The 19,031-nt window shown below is 53.2% G+C and overlaps 3 protein-coding genes and 1 pseudogene across 6 annotated transcripts in view; 2 read left to right on the forward strand and 2 right to left on the reverse strand.

The window, feature by feature from the left end:
- PSMD9 (proteasome 26S subunit, non-ATPase 9) overlaps window positions 1-19,031 on the forward strand; it is a 405,206-nt gene that overhangs the window by 239,160 nt on the left and 147,015 nt on the right. The gene's annotated exons all lie outside the window — the stretch shown is intronic.
- MORN3 (MORN repeat containing 3) overlaps window positions 1-19,031 on the reverse strand; it is a 330,245-nt gene that overhangs the window by 101,198 nt on the left and 210,016 nt on the right. The window lies entirely within an intron of this gene.
- LOC126930677 (40S ribosomal protein S3a-like) overlaps window positions 1-19,031 on the reverse strand; it is a 265,438-nt pseudogene that overhangs the window by 85,465 nt on the left and 160,942 nt on the right. The gene's annotated exons all lie outside the window — the stretch shown is intronic.
- The window catches only part of TMEM120B (transmembrane protein 120B), a 64,993-nt gene that overhangs the window by 41,206 nt on the left and 4,756 nt on the right, over window positions 1-19,031 (forward strand). For all 3 annotated transcript variants that reach the window (XM_050748078.1, XM_050748079.1, XM_050748081.1), the window contains 2 exons: window positions 8,048-8,137; window positions 18,457-18,522. In XM_050748078.1, coding sequence (XP_050604035.1) covers window positions 8,048-8,137; window positions 18,457-18,522 — 156 coding nt within the window. The remainder of the gene's footprint in view (window positions 1-8,047; window positions 8,138-18,456; window positions 18,523-19,031) is intronic.

Consider the following 19,031-nt stretch of genomic DNA (forward strand, 5'->3'; position numbering starts at 1 on the left):
GCTGAGGTGGGAGGATTGCTTAAGCCTAGGAGTTCGAGGCTGCAGTGAGCCGTGATCACGCCACTGCACTTTAGCCTTGGGGACAGAGGGAGACCTGGTCTGAACAAAAGAGAGAGAGAAATGAAGCTGTGTCACTGACCCAGGGTGCCGCATGGATGAACCTTGGAAACGTGATGCTGAGTAAAAGAACCAGTCACAAAAAGATACACAGTAGGATTCCATTGCTGAGAACTGCCTAGAACAGGCAAATAGAGACAGGGAGTAGGTGAGTGGTAGCCAGGGGCTGCGGGAGGCAGGAATTGAGGGCATGACTGCCACTGGGTACAAGGTTTCTTTTTAGAGTAATAAGAATGTTCTCCCAGCCTGGGCAACATGGTCAAACCCTGTCTGTACTAAAAATACAAAAATCAGCCAGGCGTGGTGGTAGGTGCCTGTAATCCCAGCTAAGAGGTTGAGGCAGGAGAATCACTTGAACCTGGGAGGCAGAGGTTGCAGTGAGCCAAGATTGTGCCACTGTACTCCAGTCTGGATAACAGAGCGAGACCTTATCTCCAAAAAAAGAAAAGAATGTTCTGGAATTAGGTAATCGTTGTACAACTCCGAATATACTAAAAATCACTAAATTATATACTTTAAAAGAACAAATTTTATGGTATGTGAATTATATCCCAATTATTTATTTATTTTTTTTTTTTGAGACGGAGTCTTGCTCTGTGCCCCAGGCTGGAGTGCAGTGGCGCGATCTCGGCTCACTGCAAGCTCCGCCTCCCGGGTTCACGCCATTCTCCTGCCTCAGCCTCCCGAGTAGCTGGGACTACAGGCGCCCGCCACCTCGCCCGGCTAATTTTCTTGTATTTTTAGTAGAGACGGGGTTTCACCGTGTTAGCCAGGATGGTCTCGATCTCCTGAGCTCGTGATCTGCCCGTCTCGGCCTCCCGAAGTGCTGGGATTACAGGCTTGAGCCACTGCGCCCGGCCACATCCCAATTATTAAAAAAAAAAAAAGAGAGAAGAAGAAAAGAAAAGAAGGTGGGGTGTGGTGGCTCACGCCTGTAATCCCAACACTTCAGGAGGCTGAGGCAGGCGGATCACAAGGTCAGGAGATCGAGACCATCCTGGCTAACACGGTGAAACCCCATCTCTACTAAAAATAAAAAAAAAAAATTAGCCGGGCGTAGTGGCGGGCGCCTGTAGTCCCAGCTACTTGGGAGGCTGAGGCAGGAGAACGCCATGAACCTGGGAGGCGGACCTTTCAGTGAGCCAAGATTGCGCCAGTGTACTCCAGCCTGGGCGACAGAGCGAGACTCCATCTCAAAAAAGAAAAGAAAAGAAAAAGATGGTTTTGAGACCAACTGGCTGTTACTATGGGCAGGTTCCCTCTGGGAGCCTCAGTCTCTCCATCTGTAAAACAAGGGTGACGGGAGTCTCTGCCTCACAAGGCTGTGACAATTCAGGGAGCTGGCACTGTGCGTGGAAGCTCCACCCTGGCTGGCATGTAGAGGCGCTGCTGGGGGGCTCCACGGCTGCTGGTGCCATCCGAGTGAGGCACAGCCATGCCGTGAGGCTGTGGGCTGCTGCTGCCCTGCCTGAGGGGTTTTGTTCCTTTCTCTGGAACAAAACCCAGGGGAAGCGGCCAAGTACGGCTTGGGCATTTGGCCCACGTGCCAAGCGTTTATTGCCTGGCAGGCGCTTGACTGGGCGTCTGGCTGCTGGTCTGGCCACTTGAATGCCCAAACAAAGGCTCTTTTAGGCCCTGGGCCCGTGCTCGCCTGCTGCCCAGAGCCTGGCCTGTTTCCACGAGGGCAAAGGCTACGCACATCTGTAACACCCCTCACGTACCCCCCTCAAAGAGGGTAAACGTTGTCAGTGTGCAGCCGGAGTCCCTTGCACAGGGACCTCCAGGGCCCTCTGAAGGCAAACCTGTGCTGTCCTGAGGCCCAAGGTTCCCTGAGGGCCTGGGAGTCTCCTTTTCTCCCACCTGCTTTTGTGTTCATCTCCCAGGGCCACCGTAACTAAGTACCGTAGACTGGGGGCTTAAAACAGCAGATACGTTTCCTACAGTTCTGGAGGCCGGCGGTCTGAAAGCAGGGCGCGGCAGGGCCGTGCTGCCCCACAGGCTTCGCAGAGGGAGGACCCTTCCTCACCTCCCCAGCTTCTGGGAATTGCCAGCAAGCCCTGGTATTGCTCAGCCTAAAGCTGTGTTTCGCTTGTCTCTGTCTCTGTCACCACGCCACACGGCCTCCTTCCCTAGTATAAGGAAGCTAGATGCTGGATTTAGAGCCCACCCTAACACAGTATGACCTCATTTTAACTAATTGCATCTACAAAGACCCCGTTTCCAAATAAGGTCCCAGTGGACATGAATTTTGGAAGGATGCTGTTCAACCCAGTATACCTTCCATAGGCTAAAAATGGGGCAGAGGAGGGGGATTGGATGGGCCGTTCATCTCTGTGCTGGTGCCCCTGGGAAGCCTGCCCTGCTGTTTAACCTTAGGCAAGTGACTAACCTCTCCCAGCCTTAGTTTCTTGACAGATACAGTGAGGGCGACAGGAGCTCCTTGGCAGGGCAGCTTGGAGGGCAGAAGCTGTGTCTGGAGACTGGTTAAACTGGTGCCTGTTTATTAGCACTGGTTAGCGTCATTGTTTTGTGCTAAGACTGGGTACACGTGAAAAGGCTCACAGCTTCATAGCCAGTGCATCCACGGAGCAGGATTCTCTTTTCTTCCTCTTGCCGCCCTTGGAATGGTTTCCTGGCTAGGCTCCCAACCCAGAGGCCCTTCTTGGTACCACTAAGCCCGCAGCTGGGCATAGCCAGTGACCTGCAGGGTTCTGGGTCCAGCTCTGCCACTCATGAGCTGTGTGACCTGAAGTCCTGGGCCTCTCTGTGTCTGCCTCCTCAACTTTTCCGCAGGCTCCAGGACATCCTCCACCAGTACTACTTAGGCATTTGGAGGCTTTGGTGAGGCGGCAGGAGAGTTGGAAGCCTCCTTCTGCTGCCTTGAGGCCAAGAGGCTGTGCCTGGTTAGGACTGTCCTCTATCAGGTTTGAACCAGGCTAGGAAAGAGGTAGTCAGAGTTAAGTTTGGCTTGAGTGGGCTTGGGTTTGGACCTTACTCCAGTGCTTGCCATCTGCGTGATCTGTAAAATGGGAAGTAGTACTGTCTTAGTGTGGGTTGGCCCAGAAGAGACCCCCAAGACAAGCATTTTAGTGCCAGTCATTTATTCAGGAGGTGATCTCAGGAGACACTGGTATGGGAATAGGAAGTGAGACGAGAAAGCATTATCCTGCGGGCAGCTGGGGCTCAATACTGCTAGGGAATGGGGGGACAGCGTAGAACATGCCTCAGAGTTATCCCACCTGAGGGTGAGGGAGCTGGGGTATTTATCCAGCAATTGCTATCAGTTGGGGCAGTTGAGGACTGTCCCCAGAGGGTGTTAATTGCTCCACCCTTCTGATCTGCACCTAGCACCAGCAGAATAGATGCTGGTGGCTTGATAAAGCCCCCAGGAACACCCAGAGTGGCGGGTTCTGGCAGGTGGAAGTCGTGCCGACAGGGAAGTGGTAAGTGCACCTGCTTTAAGAACCAGTTCTGTAGTGTCCAAGGGTCTAGAGTGATCGTCTATGCAAAATGCCTGCAAGGTTGTAAGTTCCCAATAATTAGTCCCTGCCTAGTGCTGAATAATGGTCCCCAAAGATGTTCATGTCCTCGTCTCCAGAGCCTGTGAATAAGTTACCTTACAGAAGGGACTCTGCAGATGTGATTAAGACTCTTGAGATGGGCTGGGTGTGGTGGTTCATGCCTGTAATCCCAGCCCTTTGGAAGGCTGAGGTTGGAGGATCGCTTGAGCCCAAGAGTTCAAGACCAGCCTGGGCAACATGGCAAAATCTCGTCTCTTCAAAAAAATACAAAAATTAGTTGGGCATGATGGCATGCGTCTGTAATCCCAGCTACTTGGGAGGCCAAGGCAGGAGAATCACTTGAACAACAGAGCAAAAACTCTGTCTCAAAGGTGGAGGTGGAGTCTTGCTACGACCAGTCCAAGCTAGTCTCAAACTCCTGAAGTCTTTGTCCTTGACCCCAACAGGGAAGGTACCATGTACCTCCCAGTGTCACACAGACTTATCCAGTATGGGAACAGAAATGGCCGTTGGGTGCAGTCTGTCTGCATAAAAGGGAGGGAGGGAAGCCCCCCCAACTCCTCCATTTCTCTGCCTAAACTGGGAGATGCTTTTCACCAACTATAAGGGCCCTGGGGGCAAAATGAAAGGAGGATGCAACTGCTTTGAAGCTTTGTGACCCTACTTTGTGGTCGCAGACAACAGACACTCTGCCCACACCTTGCTGAACCATTGCTCACAAAGTTTGTCTCGAGAGTTAGGAACAGACCCTGGAATCTCAGGGCTTCAGTTCAAATCCGGCTCTGCCTCTTCCTGGCTGTGGGACTGTGGGTGAGTCAGTTGTTCTCCTGAGTTGACACCCCCCACCTGGAGAGCAGAGAGAAGACATGTACCTCCTGCGCAGGGCTGCTGGGGACACTAGTCGAGGACGGTGCCTGAGAGTAGCAGGGCAGTATATGGTGCCCATCATGACTTTGGAAGCACCACAGAGCGTCCACAGTCTCAGAAGCACAGCTCTGAGGACATCAGAGGCCAATATGACTTGAACAGGAAATGAGTGTGGCAAGGGAGGGAGCTGGGCCTCCCCGGGGCGGGGTCACTTATTTATTTATTTATTTATTTATTTTATTTATTTATTTATTTTTATTTTTTTTTGAGACGGAGTCTCACTCTGTCACCCCGGCTGGAGTGCAGTGGCGCGATCTCGGCTCACTGCAAGCTCCGCCTCCCAGGTTCACGCCATTCTCCTGCCTCAGCCTCCCAAGTAGCTGGGACTACAGGCCCCTGCCACCACGCCCGGCTGATTTTTTGTATTTTTAGTAGAGATAGAGACGGGGTTTCACCGTGTTAGCCAGGATGGTCTCGATCTCCTGACTTTGTGATCCGCCTGCCTCGGCCTCCCAAAGTGCTGGGATTACAGGCGTGAGCCACCGCGCCTGGCCACTTATTTATTATTTATTTATATTTTTGGGATAGAGTCTCACTCTGTTACGAGGCTGGAGTGCAGTGGTGTGATCTCAGCTCACTGCAACCTCTGTCTCCTGGGTTCAAGCGATTCTCCTGCCTCAGCCTCCCAAGTAGCTGAGATCGCAGGAGCGCACCACCACGCCCAGATAATTTTTTGTATTTTTAATAGAGACGGGCTTTCACTATGGTGGCCGGGCTGGTCTTGAACTCCCGACCTCAAGTGATCCACCTGCCTCAGCCTCCCAGAGTGCTAGAATGATAGGCATGAGCCACTGCACCCAGTCCAAAAAAAGTTTTTAAAATTAGCCTGATGCGGCACTGTGCACCTGCATTCCCACCTATGTAGGAGGCTGAGGCAAGAAGATCGCTTGAGCCCAGTAGATTAAGGGCTACAAAAGGCCATAATCACGTCGCTGCACTCCAGCCTGGGTGACAGTGAGACTCTGTCTCTAAAAACAAAAAAAATTTGCCGACAAACCTTTGTCAGCGCCTCATTAAAGAGACTGGCAGTGGTGGGGAAGCCCTCAGAGGGGCGTCTGTCACTGGCTGTCTCCCTGAGTTCTTTTCCCCGGGGATGCTCTCATGGTGGGTGGGCCTCCTCACTTCACAGATTGCAGGGCTGAGGCCAGTGAGGCTCTGATAATCCCCACACAGCGGTTTGCCGGCCCTCCATGCTGACCAGGTACAGCAGGCTCCATAGCCTGGGTCTGTCGCCTTCAAGGGTAGATCAGCCCAGCCCCGCGCCATGGTCACCAGGGAGGAGGACGGCCCAGCCCTGTGCTTTGGTCACTATGGAGGTGGACGGTCCAGCCCCGTGCTGTGGTTACCATGGAGGAGGAAAAGGAGTTCTTCAGTTAGTGTTACAGACAATATGGCACACTGGGATTTTTTTGTGTATGTAACAATGTTTACAGGTGGTTTAAGGGGACAGAGGGAGTTTATAGCTTAACACTGCAGACAACCTAACATGGAACATCTAGTCTCCTGGGTTTTTTTTTGTTTGTTTTTTGTTTTGAGATGGAGTCTCATTCACCCGCCTCGGCCTCCCAAAGTGCTGGGATTACAGGTGTGAGCCACCGCACCCAGCCAGGTCTCCTGTTCTTAAAGTCCTCCCGTTAGTGTTAGTGGTGGTGGTATTCACGTTCCCCGCAGTCAGTCCGAACGGGTCTGCAGCGATCTCCATTCTTGCCTCCTCAGAAGAAAGATTTTGACTGAGGGGCGTAAGGCAGAAGAAGAAACAAGTTTTACAGCAGGAATGAAAATATATTAAAAAGCTTGGTTGGGTGCGGTGGCTCACGCCTGTAATCCCAGCACTTTGGGAAGCTGAGGCAAGTGGATCACCTGAGGTCAGGAGTTTGAGACCAGCCTGGCCAATGTGGTGAAACCCTGTCTCTACTAAAAATACAAAGATTATCTGGGCGTGGTGGCAGGCACCTGTAATCCCAGCTACTCTGGAAGCTGAGGCAAGAAAATTGCTTGAACCCGGGAGGCGGAGGTTGCAATGAGCTGAGACTGCACCATTGCACTCCACCCTAGACGAAAGAGCGAAACTCCGTCTCAAACAAACAGAATGCTTTAAAGCAGGAATGAAAAGCCACTGGGCGCGGTGGCTCATGCCTGTAATCCCAGCACTTCGGGAGGCTGAGTTGGGTGAATCACTTGTGGTCAGGAGTTCGATACCAGCCTGGCCAACATGGTGAAACCCCATCTCTACTAAAAATTCAAAAATCAGGCTGGGTGCAGTAACTCACGCCTGTAATCCCAGCACTTTGGGAAGCAGAGGCAGGTGGATTACAGGTCAAGAGATCGAGACCATCCTGACCAACATAGTGAAACCTCGTCTCTACTAAAAATACAAAAATTAGCTGGGCATCGTGGCGTGCACCCATAGTCCCAGCTACTCAGGAGGCTGAGGCAGGAGAATCACTTGAACCCAGGAGGCAGAGGTTGCAGTGAGATCCTACCAGGAGGCTGCTGATCACCAGCTTCATGCTTTTCCTATCTGTAGGGAGACTGCCTTTCCCTGGCACTGGGTGCGGCCAATTATTATTTTAGAGAGACAGTTAACAACCACCTGACCATTACCTGATGGTCGCCTGACATTCCTGGTTGGAGGGGCCCTGTTTTTGTCTGACTAGCTACCTACTCTAACACTGTAACATCACAGACGGTGGGGCCCATAGGTAATTTTTGTATTAAATACGTGTAACAAAGTTTACAGATGCTTTAAGGGGACAGAGGGAGTTTATATCTTAACACTGCGGGCAACCTACAATAGAACATTAAGTCTCTCATTCTTTTGTTTTTTTTGGGACAGGGTCTCGCTCTGTTGCCCAGGCTGGAGTGCAGTGGCACAATCTCAGCTCACTGCAACCTCCACCTCCCGGGTTCAAGCAATTCTCCTGCCTCAGCCTCCTAAGCAGGTGGGACTACAGATGTGAGCCACCACAGCCTGGTAATTTTTGTATTTTTAGTAGAGATGAGGTTTCACCATGTTGGCCAAGCTGGTCTGAAACTCCTGGCCTCAAGTGATCCATCCATCTTGGCCTCCCAAAGTGCTGGGATTACAGGCGGGAGCCACCACGCCTGGCCAGGTGTCCCATTCTTAAAGTCCTTCCATTAACATCCCACCAGAAATTTCAGATCACACGGGAAGAGTTTAGAAGACAGACAGGTTGCCCTGGGCTGAGTGGTCAGGGAAGGAGGGGAAGACTCAGCTAGAGCTTGAAGCACAGGTGGGACTCAGGGAGAAAGATGAGGAGGTGCAGAGGCATTTGCAGGGCCGGGACAAGGTGCCCGAGAGACCAAGCTCCCCCTGCCTCCCTGGTGTCATAAGGGCTTCCAGAGGCAGTGTGTGCTGTGGGCAGCCCTCCGCCTGGTTTGCTGCTCTGTGAGGTGAGGGTGGGATGGCTGTGCCTGGTTCTCATGCCGGTACCCCTCCCGGGGGCTGTTTCCTTGCACAGGGTGACTGATGAAGTCTTCAACTTCCTGCTGGTGTGGTATTACTGCACCCTGACCATTCGGGAGAGTATTCTCATCAGCAACGGCTCAAGGTACCTGGGGGCCTGGCTTTGTGGGGAGCACAAGAGGAGTCAAACGGAAATGTCACGAGGGGCGTCAGATGGGGGCCGACACCCTCAGGCTGCATTCCTCTCCTCCTTGGGGGGTTGCTCTGTGACTGTTCAGATCCAGGAAGGTGGAAAGCTGATGCTGCTGATGCAGCAACTCTTGTTTCTGATTAGCCTCTTGCTTATGAGCAACAGACAACCTAACTCAGACTGGCTTAACACAATAAGAAACATACTTTCTCATAAAAAGAAGTGACCGGGACAGGCGTGGTGGCTCACGCCTGTAATCCCAGCACTTTGGGAGGCCGAGGTAGGCGGATCACGAGGTCAGGAGATGGAGATCAGTTTGGCCAACATAGTGAAACCCCATCTCTACTAAAAATACAAAAAATTAGCCGGATATGGTCCCAGCTACTCAGGAGGCTGAGGCAGAGTAGCGTGAACCCGGGAGGTGGAGGTTGTAGTGAGCTGAGATCGCACCATTGCATGACAGCCTGGGGACAGTGCAAGACTCTGTCTCAAAAAAAAAAGAGGTGACCCATTGTTTTACCTTCAGGTAAGGCTTGATCCAGGTGCTCTCCATCTCTCACTTCTGCCTTCTGTGTTGTGTTTATCTCAGGTTGCAAGTGGGGCACCCAGCAACTCCAGGCTCAGGCTCATGTCACTATAGCATTCCCAGCAAACGGAGCATATTCCTCTCTTCCAAGACTCTCCCTGGGTCGCAATGCCTATGTCCAGGTGCAGAATGGATCATGTACCTATCCCTGAACCAGTCACTGTTACCAGGGATTGCAGTGCTGTGACTGGCCAGACTTGAGCCTCACACCCACCCTGATAGCCGTCACTGGGAGCGGAGAAGCTGAGTGTCAAGAGAGGAATGGTTCCCCAGAGGACAACTGGGAGACCATTACTCGGAGGATGGATGGGTTTTGGTGACAAGAGTAGATGGGTGGTCTTCCACAGGGAGATAGAGGGGAGAGTGGACAGGTGAAGAGGGTATTAGGCCAAACCTGCCCCACCAGAGAGATGATGCTGGGGAGGACGGAGGCCAGGCTAGGAGTGTGGACTCCTGGGTTCCGGTCCCAGTGCCGTCACTGAGCAGCCCTGTGACCCTGGGCAAGCCACGTCTCCTCTTTGGACTGTTTCAGAGTCCCATGGGGGAGTGGACGTGTCATAGTGGTGCTGAGTGAGTCCAGGGAAGACTGGGCATTCCCTTGATCCCCATCTCTGAAGGACTCTGAGTGCAAGAAACCCTGTTGTTTTCTCTCGGTCTCCTTCTTGCCCTGCCTGCCTCTAAGCTGAGTCTTGAGACGCAGTTAAAACCCATGACTTGCCACCTGGAGGACCTATTTTCCAAAGGTCTAATTCCTTCTGGGGGGCCACTGGAACCTCAGCATGCCATTCTTTTTTTTTTTTTTTTTTTTTTTTTTTTTTTTTTGGGAGACAGATTCTTGCTCTGTCGCCCAGGCTGGAGTGCAGTGGTGCGATCTCGGCTCACTGCAACCTCCGCCTCCCAGGTTCACACCATTCTCCTGCCTCAGCCTCTGGAGTATCTGGGACTACAGGCGCCCGCCACCACGCCCAGCTAATTTTTTGTATTTTTAGTAGTGACGGGATTTCACTGTGTTAGCCAGGATGGTCTCTATCTCCTGACCTCATTGTCCGCCCACCTCGGCCTCCCAAAGTGCTGGGATTACAGGCATGACCACTGCGCCTGGCCAAGATGGAGTCTTGTTCTGTGGCCTAGACTGGAGTGCAGTTGGCGCCATCTCAGCTCACTGCAGCCTCTGCCTCCCGGTTCAAGCGATTCTCCTGCCTCAGCCTCCTGAGTAGCTAGGATTACAGGTGCGTGCTCCTGCTTCCTCCTTCCTCCTGGGAACTAGTGAGGAATACCCAGGAGCTGCGCAGCCTCCACCACCTAATGTGCCACCTTCCCGCTTGTTTGCCTTGTGGTCTTTTATGGCAAGTCCCTGCCCTCCCCTGAACATAGAGCCTGGAGGTAAGGACAGGAGCCCCCCTCCTGCCTAGCCTCCTGAGGGCAACAGGAAGTCTCAGGAATGCAGCCTTGTGGCACACAGCCATTTAGAAAACATCAGTGTGTAGGCCGGGCATGGTGGCTCACGCCTATAATCCCAGCATTTTGGGAGGCAGAGGTGGGTGGATCACTTGAACCCAGGAGTTCGAGACCAGTCTGGGCAACAAAATGAGACTTCATCTTTACCAAAAAAAAAAAAAAAAAAAAAAATTACCTGGGCATGGTGGTGTGTGCCTATAGTCCCAGCTAATTGAGAGGCTGAGGCGAGAGAATCACTTGAGCCCAGGAGTTTGAGACCAGCCTGGGCAACATGGCAAGACCTGTCTTAATTTAAAAATTAAAAAATTAACCAGGCATGGGCCGGGTGCGGTGGCTCATGCCTGTAATTCCAGCACTTTGGGAGGCCAAGCCGGGTGGATCACCTGAGGTCGGGAGTTCGAGACCAGCCTGACCAACATGGGGAAACCCCATCTCTCCTAAAAATACAAAATTAGCTGGGCGTGGTGGTGCATGCCTGTAATCCCAGCTACTCAGGAAGGCTGAGGCAGGAGAATCGCTGCAACCTGGTGGGCTGAGGTTGCTGTGAGCCAAGATCGTGCCACTGCACTCCAGCCTGGGCAACAAGAGCGAAACTCAATCTAAAAAAAAAATGAGCCAGGCATGGTGGTGTACACCTGTGGTCCTAGCTACTCAGGAGGCTGAGGTGGGAGGATTGTATGTGCCCGGGAGGTTGAGGCCGTTGTACTCTAGCCTAGGCAAGTGAGACCCTGTCTCAAAAAAAAAGAGTTCTCCCGGGCATGTGATGCCTCTGGCAATCATTAACACTTTAGTAAGAGTTACTCTGGGCAGCTTTTTATTCTAATGTGATGCTGTGGGTGGGGGATGACCAGAGAGATGGGAGCAGCACCGAGCGGAGGTCTCTGCAGGCGTGGGGCTCTCCAGCAAAACAGAGAGGGCCGCTAACGGGGCAAAAAGGAGTTCCAAAGCCAGCCTCCCTTGCCTAACAGTTTAGCAGGAGCTTTTCAGAGTTCCTGGAGTTCACTCTCTGACAGGAGAGCAGGGATGGTTGTCTCTGAGCTTGTAATTCAAAGTTTCGTGTGAGTCTGCTCTACCCTCCGTCTGCCATTCATCAGACATTTATTGAGCGTTTCCTAAGTACTGAACACTGAACTAAGGGACTCCAAGATAACTCACACACTGCCTTCTGGGAGCACCCACAAAGGTTTTTTTTTTTTTTGAGACAGAGTCTTGCTCTGTCGCCCAGGCTGGAGTGCAGTGGTGCGATCTTAGCTCACTGCAACCTCTGCCTCCTGGGTTCAAGCAATTCTCCTGCTTCAGCCTCCCAAGTAGCTGGGATTAGAGGTGCCCACCACCACGCCCAGCTAATTTTTGTATTTTTAGTAGAGATGGGGTTTCACCATGTTGGCCAGGCTGATCTTGAACTCCTGACCTCAGGTGATCTGCTCACCTAGGCCTTCTGAAGTGCTGGGATTACAGGCATGAGCCACCGCACCCAGCCCAGAGTTTTTTTTTTTACTAAAGACCTTTTCATGGCAGATATAGTTCAAGGAACTTGAGGTTGCAATGGAACCTTTCCTCCAGGCCTGTCTCCGCTTGGTGGTCTGAGGAAGGGGTTTGAATGGGCAAGTGGAGTTTGGAATAGGGCCTCTGGGCCTGAATACATGCAAACAGATGCGTTATCTTCTATTTAGGGTGGTCTAAAAGTATTTGTGTTTTGCAGTCATTTTTTGCACCAACCTAATAAAATGACTACAGGAGCTGGGGCCAGCTTGTGGGGGAGGGGGCAAGGCAGGTGGGCTAAATCCGAGTGACTCAAACTTGTGACTCATCTTCCACATCTGTTGGAGATTTAGCCTCCTCCCTCCCCCAGCTCCTCCTCAGGGCTGATTGATCCTGGGGGCAGGCAAGGGAGATGCCTTGGAGGCCTCCCCTCCTGCTCTTTACCAGGGAGTGGCTCAGAAGCCCTTGCAGGAGAGCCTGTGTGGAGGCCGTGGGAGGTGAGACTGGGATGAACTCTAGTTTCTCATCCCGAAGCATCCGCTCAGGGCTGGTGCGCGCCGTCAACACCCCACGGTCTTTGTTGAAGTGACCCAAACCCAAGTTCTGCCGTGAGGAAGGGTCCTGGGGCCACAACGGCACTCCAGAGACAGCATCGCTGAACCCTGCGGGCCTCCTGGGTAATTGCTGCCCTCTTTTGGTCTGATGGAGGCGCTTTTGTCCAGTTCTGGCTGTACCTGAGATTTGAATTGGGACGGGAGGTGTGGTCAGGGGAGCAGGTAGGGGTGGGGACTTCCGCATCGGGAGATGCAGCCACCCTCGGTTTGTGTCTGGTGCCTGCCAAGTGAGATGCCACTCATCAGCTCAGCACAGTAAGCAAGTCAGCTTCTCTTGTAAACTTGAAAATGATGGAAACTCATCCCATAGGGACTAAACCTGAAGGGGTCTCATGGGCCCATGTCACTGGGAATTTCCATTCAAGGAGGTCAGAAGGGCTCAGGCAATGTTCATGGCCCGGTTCCAGCTCCCTGTTCCGTTTTCCCCTGCGATGACTCCCAGTGGCCCCCAGGCGGGCCTCCCGCCAAAAGTAACCCCTGAGCTGACAGACCTCACTCCACCCCAGTTGGAATCTTGACACAGACTTCTGATTGGCCAGGCTCGGGTGACCTACTGATCTCTGAGAGCCAGTCACTGTTGCCAGAGGGCCACAGAGGGTCCTGATTGGTTAGCTGGGGGTCATGTGCTTGGGTATAAGACTGAGCTCTATCCCAGTCGCCCAGACTGAGTGTAGGGGTGAGGTGGTTCCCCACAGGGGCAAAGCAGATCTGCAACTGGGCAAAACAGCCTTTGTCTATTACAGTTAGTTCTGGGCCAGAATGAGTAACGACTTGGTGATCATGTTTGCTTTTCTAGGGAGCCAGCCTAGGGTGCCTGCCTCTAATTGGCTTTGTTTGTTTGTTTGATTTGAGAGAGAGTCTCGCTCTGTTGCCAGGCTGCAGTGCAGTGGCACGATCTCGGCTCACTGCAAGCTCCGCCTCTTGGGTTCAGGTGATTCTCCTGCCTCAGCCTCCCGAGTAGCTGGGACGACAGGCGCCTGCCACCACGCCCGGCTAATTTTTTGTATTTTTAGTGGAGATGGGGTTTCACCGTGTTAGCCAGGATGGTCTCGATCTGCTGACCTCGTGATCTGCCCGCCTCAGCCTCCCAAAGTGCTGGGATTACAGGCTTGAACCACCGCACCCAGCCTCCCCCTGCAAGCTTTAACTAATGTGGTGAAATGAGCCCAGAGAGTGACTTCAAATGGGTGTAGGTTTCTTTCTGCGGTGATAAAAAGGTTGTAAGATAGATTCTGGTGACAGTTGCACAACTCTGTGAATATACTAAAAACCACTCAGTTGTACATATTCAATGAGTGAATTGTATGGTATCTGAATTACATCACAATAAAACGGCTATATAAGCACATGTGCACACAACCAGCCCAGAGCCCTGGGGTGTGCAGATGGACGCCTGGGCTTGTGAATGCCGGGCCAGGGAAGCAGCGATTTCTAGCCTCACCCGATGTCACTGAGCTGTGTTTATTGGTGGCATCTGTCAGAGCGGGGCTCTGGGCAGGGCAAGCTGTGAAATGAAAAGCTGCTGCTCAGTCAGCCTTGTTGCCTGGAGTCTGTGTCTGCCTCAGGCTGCTCCTAGACAGAGGGCATTTCTCAGGGGAGCTCTGGGAGCAGGACAAAGGAGTGTGGCGCCCGCCAAGCGCTGAGGGCTGACATGTGGCTCTGCAGAGCTCTGGGAGGTTGCAGAGACTTCCTGGTTGCTCTTCAAGCTGGAAGTCGGGGAGTCTGGCCAACTGCCTTTGCTGTCAGAAATTTGGAGCGTGGGGGCTTCTTAGACTCTGACAGGCGAGACTAGGATACAGGGGTGGAAGTGGCAGTTTTCTGGGCACAAAGAAGTAGATGGACACCTCACCCTGTCCCCATGACCTCATGTGGCACCTGCAACAATCTCTTGTCACCTCTGTGCTGGTGGCATCCAGATTAGCTGCTGCTTTCACCAGCCACACCTCCTGGACATCATTCATGTCAACATTTATTGAGTGCCTGTTGTTTACCTGGTGCTGTTAGTGCTATGAACACAGAGCTGCATAAAACCTTGCCCCTCACCATAACTCCTGGGGAACACACAGGCCGTTGCTTGAAAAGCCAATTTATGCCCAGAACTTTTGCACAGGCCAACAAGGGAAGAGCGATGGTTTAGATCCAGTCTCGTTCTTATAATGTGTGTATTCTGCTTGGAAGGTTTTAAGATGGTTCCATCCCACTTATTAGGGAAATACATACTGAAACCTCAATGACATGCCAGTTTTCACCTAGTAAGTTTGGTAACAATTTTATTTTATTTATTTTTTGAGACACGGTCTCCCTCTGTCACCCAAGCTGGAGTGCAGTGACGCGATCTCAGCTCACTGCAATCTCTGCTTTCCAGGCTCAAGCCATTCTCCCACCTCAGCCTCCCAAGTAGCTGGGACTACAGGTGTGCAGCCCCACGCCCAGTGAATTTTTTTAGATTTTTTTTTTTTTTTTGTAGAGATGAGGTTTTGCCATGTTGTCCATGCTGGTCTCCAACTCCAGGGCTCAAGCAGTCGTCCCGCCTCAGCCTCCCAGAATGCTAGGATTATAGGTGTGAGCTACCGCGCCCAGCCGGTTTAGTAACAGTTTTAAAATATGGCATCCACTGTTGGTATGGGTTCAGGGACCCAGATTCTCTCTTCCGCTGTGGGTGGGAGTGTAAATTGGGATGGCTGTTTGGAGGGTAATTGGACAAGGAGCAGCACACACTCCTTGACCCATCCACCCTGCCTCTGGTAGCCACTGTGGAGAAACAGTGTCTTTGCATTTAGGGGACTTCCACAAGGACATCATGACAGCGTTGAGAGCAATAGTGACGGTTGAGAAACAGCCAGAGGCCGGGCACGGTGGCTCACACCTGTAATCCCAGCATTTTGGGAGCTGAGGTGGATCACTTGAGGTCAGGAGTTTGAGACCAGTCTGGGCAACATAGCAAGACCCTGTCTCTACAAAAATAAAAAAACAAAAGAAAGAGCCAAGTAGACCATGGCAGAGCCATACCTTGGAATGTCATTTGCCATTTAAGAAGCTGTGACGGGAGGCTGAGGCAGGAGAATGGCGTGAACCCGGGGGGCGGAGCTTGCAGTGAGCCGAGATCGTGCCACTGCACTCCAGCCTGGGGCACAGAGTAAGACTCCGTCTCAAAAAAAAAAAAAAAAAAAAAAAAAAAAGAAGCTGTGACATAGGCCGGGCGCGGTGGCTCAAGCCTGTAATCCCAGTACTTTGGGAGGCCAAGACCGGTGGATCACAGGGTCAGGAGATCGAGACCATCCTGGCTAACGCGGTGAAACCCCATCTCTACTAAAAAATACAAAAAACTAGCTGGGCGAGGTGGCGGGCGCCTGCAGTCCCAGCTACTCGGGAGACTGAGGCAGGAGAATGGGGTAAACCCGGGAGGCGGAGCTTGCAGTGAGCTCAGATCCGGCCACTGCACTCCAGCCTGGGCGACAGAGCAAGACTCCGTCTCTCAAAAAAAAAAAAAAAAAAAAAAAAAGCTGTGACGTATCTGTAGGTGCTGGTCTAGGTGTCAAGAAAGCAGGTTCCAGGATGATTTTAATTAAAAAGAAAGCCTAATCCAGCTTCTCCTGTGATCCAACTCGGCCCCGAGCACATCCTCAGGGTTCCGCCTTTTGGGAGTGGACCCATTTCCCTGCCCAGACCCAAGAGAGTTCTGGAGGGATGAAGGTTAATGACTGTCTGCACGAGCATCCCCAGGCTCCACCGCCCAGTCCTGGGGAGGAGGGAGTTGGCTGCTCCCGGGTGCATTTGGCAAGTTGCTGCCATGTGTTTGGACAAGAGGAGCCTGGGGAGGCCAACCAAGGCCTGAGACACACTCTGGGACGTCGAAGGATACAGGGTTGAGGGTCCAACTCCTTCCTAGGCTGCCCCTGATGCTGGGGGTAGGAAGTGACAACCAGGCTCTACCCAACTGTGGATCAAGAGCCCCTGGCTGGGCCGGGTGCGGTGGCTCACGCCTGTAATCCCAGCACTTTGGGAGTCCGAGGCAGGTGGATCCCCTGAGGTCAATACAAAAAATAAAATTTTGTATTTTTAAATACAAAAATTAGCCGAGTGTGGTGGCAGGCACCTGTAATCCCAGCTACTCAGGAGACTGAGGCAGGAGAATCACTTGAACCCGGGAGGCGGAGGTTGCAGTGAGCTGAGAATGTACCATTACACTCCAACCTGGGTGATAAAGCAAGACTCTGTGGGGAGTGCTGAGTTCTGGAAACAGGGTCCCCACAGCCTCTGGACTGGATAGATGAAGTCCAGGGCTGGACAAGGGTCTCCTGTCACTGAGATGGCAGGAGATGGGCCTGGGGTGTGTGGCTTCTGGGGAGAAGCTGCCTCAGATGGTGTGAGGTGGTGCATGTGGCGTCCATCAGCCTCTGCTTCTGTACAGGGCAATGTCATAGCTGCAGTCCTGTGTAAGAGTGTGTAGCCAGGCACAGTGGCTCACGACTGTAATCCCAGAACTTTGGAAGGCCAAGGCAGGAGAATTGCTTGAGCCCAGGAGTTTGAGACCAGTCCAGCAACATAGCAAGACCCTGTCTCTAAAAAAAAAAAAATTAGCTGGACTTGGTGGCGCAGGCCTGTGATCCCAGCCACTCAGGAGGCTGAGGTGGGAGAATCGCTTGACCTGGGAGGTCAGGGCTGCAGTGAGCCATGACTGCACCACTGCACCCCAGACCGGGTGACAGAGCAAGACCCCGCCTGGAAAAAAAAGAGTGCGTGTGTGTGTGCGTGTGTGTGTGCGTGTGTGTGTGTGTACATGTACATGTGTGCTTATTCAACACATTTATTGAGCAGCTGCTTGGAACCCACCAAAAATAGATTAGTGAACAACAGAGACAAGACCCTGCTCTATCTAGAGGTGACATAGGGGTGGGAAAGGGGGCAGATCACAGGAAGAAAGGCACATAATTGCAGACAGTGGTCCGTGCCATGAAGGAGATGAAGCGGGGCAGTGTGGTCTGAGCGGGGCCATCGGGCTGGTTCAGATAAGGTGGTCAGGAGGCCTTTGTGAGGTGACAGCTAGTCTGAAGCTTGAACTTGGACCGGGAGCCAGGCAGGTCAAGGTCTTGGAGCAGAGAGAGCGGCAAGTCCGAAGGCCCTGGACGAGCCCGCTGGGTGTAGCTGCAGGGAATACCGCTTGCTGGGCGTCCTAAGCCACGAGTGTATTTCCTTGCAGTTCGGTGGCTGGAAGTCTAGGATGGAGGTGCTGGCGGGGCTGGTTTCTCCTGAGACCACTCTCCGTGGCTCACAGACGGCATCTCCCTGTGTGTCCTCATGTGGCCTTCTCTGTGCACGAACAGCCCTGGCATCTCTCCCCTTCTTGCAGACACACCAGGCACACTGGACTAGGGCCCACCTGTGTGACCTTGTTTTACCTCAGTTCCCTCTTCAAAGGCCCTGTCTTCAAATACAGTCACGGATGTTCTAAGGTGCTGGGGGGTTCAGCTTCAGCGCAGGAACTGGGGCCAGTGTTCAGTCCGTAGCAGGCCCTGAGGTGGCAGCAGGCAGGCTTGGCGGGTTCTAGGAGAGCCCACATGCCTGGATCGCCTGCGTGCTGGGGAGAGGACGTGGTGGGGAGGACAGGAGTGAGGTTTGAAGGGGAGAGGACCTGGTGGGGAGGACAGGAGTGAGGTTTGAAGGGGAGAGGACCTGGTGGGGAGGACAGGGGTGAGGTTTGAAGGGGAGAGGACCTGGTGGGGAGGACAGGAGTGAGGTTTGAAGGGGAGAGGACCTGGTGGGGAGGACAGGGGTGAGGTTTGAAGGGGAGAGGACCTGGTGGGGAGGACAGGGGCCATGCCTGGAGCACCCACGTGCTGGGGAGAAGACCAGGGAGGGAGGACAGGAGTGAGGTTTGAAGGCAGGTGAGGCTAGGGGTGTGCTCTGAGGGTTGCTGGAAACCACTGGAAGCCCAAGTGGGAGTCCGGGCTAATCTGCAGCTGGTTTGTGTGGGATGGTGCAGCTCTGTGGGACAGAGAGAAGGGCAAGGTCAGGGTTCCAGTCCGTTTCTTACTCCGAGAAGTAGCCCCTGCTGCATAGACGGGGCCTCAGCGAGACACACGCCTGCATTGCTCTCCCCTCCTGAGCGCACTTCCGTTCTCTCCCTCTCCGAGAATTAAAGGCTGGTGGGTGTCTCACCACTACGTGTCCACGTTCCTGTCTGGAGTGATGCTGACCTGGTGAGTAGCCCCTCGCTGGTCCCCTCCAGCCTCCCAGGGAGTAGAGCCTGGGGCCCGGGAATGGGGAGGGGTCTGATCCTGACGGAGGTGGCGGGGGGCTCCAGGGCCAAATTGGGAAAGTATGAGCCTGCAGCTGGGCCAGGCCGCTGTGCTGGCCCCACCCAGCCCGTGAGGGGGTTCTCCAGGGAATGGTTTCAGGTGTCCCTGGCCAGGGCAGAGGTAGCGGGGCTGCAAGGCTGGAGGGAGCAAGTGAGGCTGGGCACTGAAGGAGACCGCGGAGGACAGCGGGGTCACAGGGAGTTAGTGCTTCTGCACGGCCATGTGGATTCCTGTGCTTCTAGAAAAGAAGATGGGATGACCTTGCCCAGCCCCAGGGATAGAAGGGCGGAAGTCAGGACCTCAGTTTGACTTTATACACCTTTTCCCCTCTCCTGGTTGGAATGGAGTCGGGGCGGGGAGGAATGTCTCATTTCACAGTGGGCCCACCTTTGTTTTTTCCTACCTTCTCT

The sequence above is a fragment of the Macaca thibetana genome, chromosome 11, assembly GCF_024542745.1.
Source record: "Macaca thibetana thibetana isolate TM-01 chromosome 11, ASM2454274v1, whole genome shotgun sequence".
NCBI lineage: Eukaryota > Metazoa > Chordata > Mammalia > Primates > Cercopithecidae > Macaca > Macaca thibetana.